Source organism: Callorhinchus milii, unplaced genomic scaffold (genome assembly GCF_018977255.1).
Source record: "Callorhinchus milii isolate IMCB2004 unplaced genomic scaffold, IMCB_Cmil_1.0 Scaffold7, whole genome shotgun sequence".
In the NCBI taxonomy this organism is placed as follows: Eukaryota; Metazoa; Chordata; class Chondrichthyes; order Chimaeriformes; family Callorhinchidae; genus Callorhinchus; species Callorhinchus milii.
This window is the reverse complement of record NW_024704748.1, coordinates 15,907,522-15,919,798: the sequence shown is the minus strand read 5'-3', so window position 1 is coordinate 15,919,798 and position 12,277 is coordinate 15,907,522. Positions and strand designations below refer to the sequence as shown.

Here is a 12,277-nt window from a genome sequence, read left to right as displayed (position 1 = left end):
ACAAAAATGTTTAATTCATATTGCTTGGCAGTTTTTGTACTCAAAAGTTGTAAAGCACAAGGCTCAACATTCAACTCATTGCCATCTCTGAATTAGCAAACCACAACATAATTTTTTTTGAATTCCCACTGGAAACACAAACCTCTGTCTCGTGCAAAATGTTTAACCTCCATCTCTAGGCACTAGCCAACAATTCCAACGCCCTTTTTTTGGTCTCTGCTTCCAAACTCATCACATCTCCAGGAGATGTATAGGTAAATTCATATAGAATGAAGCTTTTCCAATTCCATCAGACTACATACGTACATACACACATACATTCTATTCACATCTGACATTTTTGACAGAAAAAATCTAAGGGTGAATAGTGTGATTATGCATTGATTACAAAAATGTAAGAATGTTACATTTCCAAGTTATGCTATTTTAGAGGATTCTGAACATCTAATTTTGTTCTGAAATTTTGCAAACAGCTTTCTAGTTGGTTTTGCATTCAAATCACATAGGTTTTACAAGGTTCAACATCAATGCTTGCCCCAAGCAATGGCATTTTCCATTTGAGTTGGTGGAATACTAGGATGCTTGCCCAAATAATAAGTGAAAAAGGATTTCAATCACCAATTTCACAAATGAATCCTCTCAAGATAGAATTTGAATCACTCTGCCTCTCCAGGTAATGAAAAGCTAACATAAAGAGAAGTTTTCATTCTCCTCATCAGTGTCACAGATAAAGTGATCATAAACAGCTTCTACAAACCATTTACATTTCACTCTTCGGATTGCAAATAAAAATGTTTTTTTAAAAGATACATAATTTATTCCATTAAAATATTCTATTACAAATATGGAACAAAACCAATGACCCAAGGGTAGAACCATGTAATTATCTCAAAATATTTAAAGTATAACACTATGAATGGCCCTTGGACAAAATGGTCAATTACTCCAGAAGTCAAATTGTTAATGATTTTTTATACTTTAAAAGGCTCTTCACCAGATAACAACTATTAGACAATGGGGGAGCGAAGTAAACAGGCAAAACATTTTTCACTAAGGAGGACAGCACTTACAAGGACATTTTTCAATTTTGTATGCCTTTTTCTTTCTTTTGTAAGTTATTTGTCAGCTGCAGTTCACTTGGCAAAGTGCCTTCTACTACTGAGAGGGTGAATTGTCAGCTGGCTTCCAGACTACCATCTATGATGGCAGTCAGCCACCACTCACAATTCTTTAGCCTCTTCTTTTACCTCATCTCTAAAGGATAATGTCACAACCTCCATTCGACTCAAATTGGAACAGAGTATATTAAGGATCAAATCTAGTCTCATACCCTTACCACTCAAGAGTCACTATGGCACTCAATCTCTTAAGAGGGAAAGCACTAACAAGTTAACAACAAAACATGATTTGAACTCACATAGGCTGACATACTGTATTTTACTGGATAGAATAAATTTATATTTGTTTTTACATATACATACATACAAAAAACGTGTTAATTTGGGTAGTGGGGAGAAGGAAAGTTATTGATATATAGGCTACAAAATGTGTTTTACATACAAACCAAGTTACAATGTCATACAATTTCAAAATAACCTGTCTAAATAATAATAATCCTATATTTGGTAGAGCACCTTTCATGTTTTGAGGATGTCCCAAAGTGCTTCACAGGATATACAGTCAAACCTGTTAAAGCAGCCAGCTCTATTCAGCAACCTGCTGCTGTCAACAACCAACCTGGAATAGTCCCGACCAACTTTCCAGTATAAACTACCTCTATTTAGCAACAACCTGTCTGCTGCAACCAGTGGCCATTTTTTTTTACCCTATAAGGTGTACCATTTGTGTACACACATACAGATATTCAATCCATTACAATCATTTCATAATCCAATTTGTGTGTGAATCCTCCAGAACCCTGCCATGCTCAATCTGGTTCTCTCATGGAACACAAATAAACGCAAACGTTCAATGAATATTTAGCTTTCCAATTGAGTTAATATTGTCGACAGGAAAAAAAGTGGTTACCGTTTTAGTACTTAAATATTTTCTAAATTTTGGTTTGTTCAACACATTCCTTTTGTATTTTAAATGGTATTCTTTATTGCATTGTAAATGTGTATTATCAAGATATTAGATGGGCATGGTTGAAAAAGTCAATATGATAATAATCCTTGGAATTAATATAGCACCTTATCACATCTTCGAGACATCTGAAAGCGCTTCACAGAATATACTGTAAAGTGTAGTGACAATCACTGCTTGTCCAGCACCTTGGGACGTCCTCCCGACATGAAAGGCGCTATACAAAAGTAATTTTGTTGTTGTTGTATGTTTTGTGGGCAAAATGTGGCAAACAATTGAACACAGCAGTGTCCCACAAACAGTCGTCGATTGAAATGACTAATTTATTTTTTATATTTTGAAGGAATTATTACCCCCGGAAAAGCGATCCGCCAGAGGCGTGTGGAGTGAGGAAATTTGCCCAACTTTTGCCCTACTGGGAATCGAACCCAGGCCGCTCGCTTGCTCTAACCACTAAGCTACAGGACTGCACACATATATATTTAGGGATAAGCAATGATCTTGATCATGAACAACTACACTTTCAATTCAACCCCATGATGAAAAAATATGGGAAAGTTGCCAGTGTGTGAACAAACAATCCAGTATCTGAATCATATACACCACATCAGACTGTTGATTCAATCGCAGAACTGTCAAACCCATTAAAGGAATGGATAGGTATTATGTATTGTTTCCATTTGGATACCAGCAAGGCTAAAATGTCTTGTACACAAGCATCGGGCTTATGTTATAGATGTTATATTTGGTAAAAAGTCAAACTCAATTTCCACAATCTGAAAGTTAAACACCAAGCATTTAAAATATTTATATAAAAGAGTAAATGCTCAGAAAATTAAGTAGTCTAACTGATCTGAGCTGATTTCTGGACCAAAATAAACCTCATAAATATAGTTAATTTACCTCTAATACAGTGGTCTATTATTCTATTACATTAATACCAAGTTGAGTGTAAGTTAATATTTGTTTCTGCTTTTTGAAATGCTGTACTGACACCTTGCTTCAATATACACATTTACTACTCTAAATGTACAAAGACTGATGAAGTGCTTTATTTGGTTTTATTTAAAGCTTGGGACCACAGGGTGTGTGTCAGGGCACTGGTGGAGTTTAACCAGCTAAAACGCATAGCTTGTCATTGCAAATACTGTCTTAAGGATTAGAAACAGAAAATATGAAATGCTGTATATAAAAATCTGAATACAAGAACTTCATCATCTCAGTTTCCTTTTGACATAAAGCTACTGAAATTCCTTCAGTGATTAGAGTACTAAAACAGTCTGATTGTAAGTTCTCTTTTGAAACAATACTTACAGTAGTCTGTTGAACAATATTTGAAGTTGTAGATACCCTTTATTCCACATGGTGTCTCTTTGATCCACTGATATGATCAACCTCAAATATTGTTTTACATTGATGTAAAAGGCTACAAAGGCTTGCTTTCATTAAATTCAAATAGGACTATAAAAATATTTATGACGAGTGACCCAATTGTTGAACAGAAAGTTGTAAATAGTAATATGCTAGAATTACATGTATTTAAATAAATATGATGAAATTTGTCACAGAGAGAACCTCTATATTTATTAATAACAAAATGTTGACCCTTCGCATCTCCCACTTAGATGCTTTACAGTACATGCATTCTTACCAAGCTGTTCAGCTCTGATGACTCAAGGCTGCCACACTGCTCGACTGTGCCTATTGGTTCCATTCCCTCTTCATCCCACAAGTAAGTACCAGCTGAGCTGCTGGAAGGAGAAAGTTCAGAGGAAGAGCCGAGTGGGCAGTTGTCATCTTGAGATACAAGGTCATTGCTTGATCCAGTGGTCTGGAAATTCTCCAAGTCCTTACATTGGTCTACTCAAGACATAAATAAATTGTTATTTTAATAAATATATATATAAAGCAAAATCTAACAGACAAAGACTGTGCATTTCTGTTCTTTGCTAATATTTATTATACTGTATGATGGATTGAGAATTAGAACTGTGAAATATGTATCCCCGACAGCTTACTCTTTTGTTATGAAATCAAGGATCATACCCAAAACATTAACTCACCTTTCTTGTTCAAATGCTGAACTAACTTAATGCAGATTTTTACTTTCCTGCTTTGTGTTCAAACTTCATGGATTAGCTAACTGATCATTCTTCTGGTTAAGTAACCAAATATATCAATATTAAGTTGAAGGATTTAACTTCTAATATGTACTTGGCACTGCTTTTTCTTTCATAGTTGTGAAAAATGAGTAACAAAAGATTTTTGTATCCATGTTTGTAATGCATCAGAGATAAATTTACTTTCTTCCACGACATGCAAATATCAAATAATGATTTGCGATTTGGAACCTGAATGTAATAGGTCAATTTATGAAGTGTTGTTAAAATGTTGACCAAGAAACAATAATTGAAAGAAGCAAGTGGCAACTTATATCGCACAATAAGAAGTACTGAAGCATCCTTTGCTTAGAACCAATTTTTCACTTAAGACTTCACAAGAATCTAGACTCATGAAATAGGATTATTGTTTTGGTTTATGCGATTGCAATTTATAATAATAATCCTTGCATTTGATATAGCGCTTTTCACGTCAGGAGGATGTCCCAAAGCGCTTCACAGAACACACTGTAAAGTGAATTGACTGTATATTTATGGGCGAACGCGGAAGCCAATTGCGCACAGCAATGTCCCACAAGCAGTTGTAGATGAAAATGACCAATTTATTATTGTTTTTGGTTTGGGAGGGATTATTATTAGGAGTGTGGAGTAAGGAGACTTGCCCAAGGTTTCGCCCTGCCTGGACATTTTGCTACGTTAACAAAAACTAAGTGGAGTGAATCACTTTCCCTTCATCATTGTCCCATGTGACATATTTCTTCATAAGCCTATTTGCTACATTTCACTATGCAATAGTGTGCCAATTTTCTATCTTTTGGAAGAGACATGACAAGGTCTACAGGAAAGCAAATTGGAGGTGCTCTAACACAATCACCAAAGATTGAAGTTAGATCACCCATTTAGTATTTTGTAATCACAGATTATTGGGAGTGGCTATGGAATGATTCTCTACACCCGTCCTGCAGTTAAACACACAACTAAACAATGGCATTTGAAGGTAAGTATCTCTACGGAAATATGGCTGCAAATCGACATCCAGTCACTTTATAGTGTGGACATTACACTGATGCTTGAACTGTCTGTACCAACAGAGAAATAGGGATAAAGATTCATTATGATTGTAATACTTATTGGTGATAATGTGGGGTGGGTAGCCTACCAAAATATAGTTTAAAGAAGAACCTCTATTTAAAATAATGAGCGCTTGAACATTAAGGAAATAGCTATAAATGGTCAATGTGTGTGACAATACGTGAAAATTGAATTAACACTGCAGTGATCATATTTTTGTGATGTATTAATAAAGTTACCTTATATTTTGCTGACAATAATAATCCTTGCATTTGATATAGTGCTTTATCACATGTTTGGACATCTCAAAGAGCTTCACAGAAAATACTGTAAAGTGAAATGACTGTATATTTTGTGGGCAAAATGCAATGTAAATTGTCCACTTCTTCTAACATTATCATTGACACTCTTTAACAGAAAAACATTAGTACAAAATATGAGAAAGTTAATAACCCTTCAAATTTCCTATTTCCCCTCAATCTCTAAAATTATTGAATGTCAGTTTAAACAGTCCAGGATAATTAGCAAGTTTCACTGTTGCAGTGCAACTTTTGCCTTTCAAATATCCAGTACCCATTTGTATAATCCAATATTTACTTATTTACTAGAATGTTAAAAACACTACGCAAAATACTGCAGATGCTGGAAATCTGAACAAAAACAGAAGTTGCTGGGAACACTCAGCAGGTCAGGCAGCATCTCTGGAGAAAGGAAAGTGACTTAACGTTTCAGGGCAACATTCATTCAAAGGGTCATGGACTGAAATGTTGACTTACTTTCCTTTTGCCGTAGATGCTGCCTGACCTGCTGAGTGTTCCCAGTGTCTTCTGTTTTTGTTAAAAACACAAGTTTCACTAAATGCAAATTAACTTAATCTCCTACTTAATTTTACTCACCAGACAAGCTCGTCTCTAGCCATTCTGTATCAGTATTGCCACAAACAAGAGTTTCATCTGCTCCTTCTGAAGTAATAAACTCATTGGGTTTTTGCAGATTATCAGAAATTTCTATTGAAATAGAATCACCACTATCAGCAATTTCTCCAATTCCTGAATGAAGAAAAGGTTCACTTTTATTATTCTGGTTAGATCTGGAGCCAGTTAATGATGTCAACACTACCAAATCATCAATATCCTTTTTTGAACTAGATTCAGATTCTTCAGGCAAACTTTTTTCATCTGTTGTATTCACAATGGCTAATTGGTGGTCAGTGGTATTTTCATTATTTCCATTTTCGTGAGTTGATGCATTTTCAAACTTCGAAATCCCAGGTATTTCTTCTATTGTTCCAGATATTGGATTTCCTCTTCCTGATGAGGGCAACCTACTAGGCTTAATCAATGAGGATCTTGTTGTCTTGTAGGCAGAGGAAGAAGTGGAAAACAAAGATGTAGAACAACTAGGAAGTTGTGGTCTTTTGAAGGCAGATGATGGTGCTTTTAAGCATGATCTATTGGAAGTATCCTGGAATGCTAATTCACCTGTGCTTGAGCTATCAGTGCCCCTTACATTCCCATAGGAAAGAACCTTTGGTTTTAAAGGAAGGCTTTTTCTTATCTGCTGTTGCAGACAAGTCCCAGAAACATCTGCTGCCTTTGAAAAAGACAAAGATCTTGGTATTCCAACACTGATAGAAGAGTTACTTGGCATGGAATATGAAAAACTTTGTGACCTAACAATGTTCTCATCTGCCAAGTTTTTCAAGCTCTCTGTGGATTGGGTAAGGCTATCTCTTGAACTGCTCGAACCAGAGAAAGTCTCTCTTTTTTCAGGTGCCTTTACAATTGTCCTTTTATAAAAATGACCGAATGAATGAGACTTTGAGTTAGAAGGTGTGATTGACTTTCCTGGAATCTTACCCTTTCCTTTTGCATAATGGTTTAAATCAGCCACAAGGTTTTTACTTCCCTCTACATAAGACACAATCTGCTTTTGTTTTAGACCCTTGGATGCGGCAGTGGACTTGCTCTTAAAGCCAAGATTTGTATGATCTTTCACATCCTTAGAATTTTTCTCAACTTCCACAAAATCCACATTAGCTGTCTTGTTAGGAAAGGAACTACTGGAGTCCTCTGTTTCACGTTCATCAAGCTTAGTTTTACCAGACATTTTCCAGTTGAAAGAAAAGGCACTTGCACGGCCAATTCCATTCTGCTTGCTGCTAGGTTTTGAACTGTTCGAGGTGCTGACAGTATGAACACAGGTTCCATTTGGTACAGGTTGGGGAAGCGAAGTTAATTTAGTGCCTCCACCACCAAATTTTGGCAATCTTGAACCTGAGCAGAGTTTGCTCTGTGCCTTTTCTTCCATTAGCTAGCAGATACTTCCAATCCTAATTTACTTGCAGTCTGTAAGACAAAAAAGGAGATATTTGGACAAATCTACCAAATAACAAAAGTTATAACTGTACTGTGAAATTTGATTTTCTTAGTTTGTTGGGTATTCATTATGCAGAAATTCTAATTTTCCCCGTAGAAACAACGACTCATTTACAGAACAGAAGACATGAGTCATACTTAGAAAATAAATTGTATCCTAGATGAGAAAGTATTCTTCCCAAACTCCAAAAGCAAAGTGTGGTTAATACATTGTGATCTATAAAGAATTTGTGCCCAATAATGAGATATCAAATGTTCCAGATATTCAATAAATGAGTGAGGTATGGACCCAGGAATATAGGGTACTGTAGTTAGCCTAACATCAGCAGTTGGCAAAAACACTAGCGTGCATGTTATAGGATTCTGATCAATGGAAGAAAGAATATTTTCAATGTTGTTTTAGGTGAACACGGTAGCCAATTCAGGCACATCAATGTCTCACTAACAGCCATGAAGTGAACAACCAATTTTATTTTGAGAGGACTGTTGGCTTGACACTGGGAGAAACTCCCTTTTAGTTTCAATTAGTGCCTCGAAATCTTTGACATCTATCTGATCAGATAGATGATGTGTTTAAAGTCCTGATGTTGATCTTGAACCCATAACCTTCAGACTTAGAGAGCGCTAACAACTGAGCATACCACCTTTCACATAAGGAGGATATCTCAAAACGTCAAAGAATTTACTGCAGAGTGTAGTGATTGTATTTTCTATGTAAAAATTCGCACAATTTCAACTACCACAGGCTGCGCCTCAAAAAAACTATGTGATTTCTTTGAGATAGCTAAATTAGTTGATAATAATAATAATAATCATTGCATTTGATATAGCGCTTATCACGTCTTCTAGACGTCCCAAAGCGCTTCACAGAATATACTGTAAAGTGAATTGACTGTATATTTGTGGGCGAACGCGGCAGCCAATTGTGCATAACAATGTCCCACAGACAGTCGTGGATTGAAAATGACCAATTTATTATTGTTTTGTTTTGGAGGGATTATTATTAGGCGTGTGGAGTAAGGAAACTTGCCCAAGGTTTCGCCCTGCCTGGAATTGAACTCAGGTCTCTCACTTGCAAAGCGAGTGCTCTAACCACTGAGCTACAGGACTCCATAATATTAATCCTTGCAACTGGTATCGTCAAGTCAGAAGGACGACTCAAAGCACTCCATAGCATTTACTGTGAAATGGAGTGACTGTATTTGTAGGCAAAAACGGCAGCATAATTGCACGCAGTAATGTCCCACAAACAGTGATGAAGCGAATGACGAATTATATTCAGGGAATTGCTGGCCAGGACACCGGGAGAAACTCCCTTTTCATTCTGAATAATACATTTACATTATTATTAATAAGAACAATCCAAGGATACAATTTTCAGAAAGTAATCGATGTTTCACATACAAGCCTAATAGAAAAACTTTATAGAAAACTAACTAAATTGAAAATGGAAAACAGTGAACAGTGGAGTTCCACAGAATTTAGTTCTTGATTTTTGGCTGTATCAAAACATTTACAACAACTTAAATATCCAGTCAGAAATACATTTAGGTTTAGATGTACAAGAAGGAATGTAGGTAATCAAATTGTAAAATACAATTCCGATACTGCTCTAGGAAATAATAACAGAATTTGATGAAGTATATAGTTACAGTATCAGCATTTACAAATGTATAAAATCTCTCTTAAGCCTTCTTTAGAATTGTTTCAATACAATTGGAACACAGATTAGATGGCATTACTTAAATTATTTGAAAATCTTTTAATAAAATACTGTAATTAAATAATCAATTCATCCTGAACTGAAATAAAATTTGAAAATCCTCAAAATTACAAAGATTTTGTATTCACCACCCTATTTGTATTTTCACACTCCCAAATTAATGCAAATAAATTGCTCACATTAATTATCCTCTACCAGGTTCCGATGGATTGCTTTCTCATGAAGATGGGCAAATGGCCTGTTTTCAGTTTGAAACTTATTTATATAACAATAATTACAATAATAATCCTTACATTTGCTGTAGTGCCTTATCACATCATTGAGACATCTCAAAGTGCTTCACAGGATATACTTTAAAATGGACTGTGGTATACTATACACTGTGTATTTTGTGGGCAAAATACTGATGGCATCTAGTGAAAAGCTGATCCCTAACATGGGGGTTCCAATTTCCCGACACTATTCTATTTCAACGGACTTTTTGAAAAAAAACACTACCCAACCTTGTGCTTCTGCAAAATTTAGAAGATGATGAGTCATGAGTGTTTGTTACATCACGAGCAACTTCAAATTTGGCGTAATCCTGTAATGCAGAATAATAGTAAAATGCTAAACTGATCTAACTGGGCGACTGCAGACAGAGAATCTGTTGGCTGTGATCTCATCAAACTAAAAATTAAACTGAGATTCCTAATAAAGAGAGTTTAGTACATCAGTAATAAAAAGATTCCATTTACAATCTTCCAGGCAGCAACCCTTCCAATCTCCAAGGGCATTTGAGACAAGAGTCAATCTACCTTTACATTTGTTAGATCTTTAAATATGACCTACTTCAACATTTAACAAGAGATCTAATTGGGAAAGCGGTTCAATCCTGGAGAGTGTGCAAGGACCCAAATAATGCAATATTACAATACTATCACACCGCTGAAGCGCTTTTGAGACTTCTTGAAAACGTGATAAAGCGCCATATCAAATGCAATATTATTATTATTATACTCAAGGCAGGGTTAAATGAGGGCAAATTTTAAATGGAAACATCTGTAATGCCAGGCACACGCCCTTCCCTGTCTTTAAAAATAAATCAATTGCAGGTGGGTTTTATTGTTACGAGAAAAATAATAATATTCCTTACATTCGGTATGGTGTTATTCACGTCACGAGGAAGTCTTCAAGCGCTTCACAGGATACAATGTGAAGTGCGTTGACTGTTTTGTGGGTGAACATGGCAGTCAATTTGCACCTATTATTACTGTAGCAATGTTCCACAAAAAGCCACGAAGTGAATGGGAAATGTTTGCTCTTTTCAGATAGTGCTTGGGACCTTTAATGTCCATGTGAACTGGCTGGCAGGATCTCGATAATAATGTCTCATTCATAGGACAGAAGCTCCAAAAACATTGACTAGGCATACACTAACTGGATGATGTGGGTTCAATGTCCTGACGTAGGGCTTGAAACCACAACCTTCTGATTCAGAGGAAGGTTACCAACTGAGTCAGGTTGACACTGATTCTCCCTAATATCTACTACACTGAAATAATTCAAAATTCATTGCTTTTTGAAGAATTTGTTTTGAATGAGGTTTTATCCATAGTATTATAGCTGACACTAAAATGCTTTCAGCCACTATGCCCCAAAACTCTGGAACACTTTCCCTCAATCCCTCCGCCTTGCCCCCTCTCCCCTCTTTTAAGTCCCGCCTGAAGACTTTCCTGTTCGACCGTGCTTACGGCCCGGCTCAGCATCAAGCTCCGCCACCATTAAGCGCTCTGAGACACTACCCTGTGTGAAGGCCGTTGTATAAGTGCAAGTTGATGTTGTTGACACTCCAATGCAGTGCTGAGGGTGTGTTGCATTGTTGGATGAGACACTAAGCTGAAGTCCTGTCTGCCTGTTCAGTGAAAGTTAAAGATTCCATGGTACTATTTGAAAAGAGAAGGGAGTTTCTCTTGGTGTCCTGGCCAACAATCCCCCAAGTAAAATTGCTCCATGGCTGTTTGTGGGACATTGCTGTGTGCCCACAAATACACAGTCACTCCATTTCACAGTAATTCTTTCTGACATGATAAGGCTTTTTCAAATGTAAGTATTAATATTATTATGTGTGTCTCCTAATTTTGAAATAAATGGAAAAATCTATAATAATGTAATCTAGTATAAATGCAGAAGTTGCCTAATTCAAAATTCAGCCTTATGGAGATTAATATTTTCCACTGAAGTAAAACACCTCCCAGTCGGGAGGAAGAATCATCACTTTGCTCCTGGTTCCATTAGAAGTCCTGGAGAGACAGTTACACGTGTATAGATAGTGCCTGGCTTAGTGAGCCCAAAAAGGAATCATAGATTTTACACAAAAAAATAATCATTCATCTGGTGGCAGCTCCTTCACCAAAGCTAACTAATGTCAATATCATATCCTTTTACAATGTTGCCCTTGAAATGCTAATGTGATTCCTTTTAAATTGATTTGCAACAATCGGAGGAACAAATTGAAGGTCGCATTGTTTTTAAATGCATCAAAAAATTAGAACTATTGAATTTGCAACTGACAATCTAAACCGCCTAAACCAGACTAATCGGCAGGGCGATCCGGTCCGACCAGCCGGAGTTTCCGGTTACGTATTGATGCATTTAAAATAAATGCTAAAATACACCGTTACACTGGACCGACAGGAGGATAGCATAAATAAAGGCTAGACAGATAAAGGACGGTGAGGCGGGATGTTGCTCAGAAGCTGTGAGTTGTGTGGCATGGGAGAGTTAGGTTGGCAGAAGTTTGGAATTTGCAGGAGGGTGGACGTTTGGCTTGCAGATTTTTTTTAATTTTCTGTATCCGGTCTGTCAAAGTCCGCATTATATATACTTGAAGTCCAGTTAGCCAGAGGTTGAGTATAAAA

At 36.4% G+C, this 12,277-nt stretch overlaps 1 protein-coding gene across 1 annotated transcript in view; it reads right to left on the bottom strand.

The window, feature by feature from the left end:
- Positions 1-12,277, bottom strand: part of LOC103181162 (serine-rich coiled-coil domain-containing protein 2) — a 164,084-nt gene that overhangs the window by 143,024 nt on the left and 8,783 nt on the right. Inside the window, exons 2-3 of the mRNA XM_042336760.1 lie at positions 6,173-7,624; positions 3,737-3,945 (exon numbers count right to left, since the gene is read on the bottom strand). Of these exons, the coding sequence (XP_042192694.1) occupies positions 3,737-3,945; positions 6,173-7,586 (1,623 nt within the window). The 5' untranslated portion in view covers positions 7,587-7,624. The remainder of the gene's footprint in view (positions 1-3,736; positions 3,946-6,172; positions 7,625-12,277) is intronic.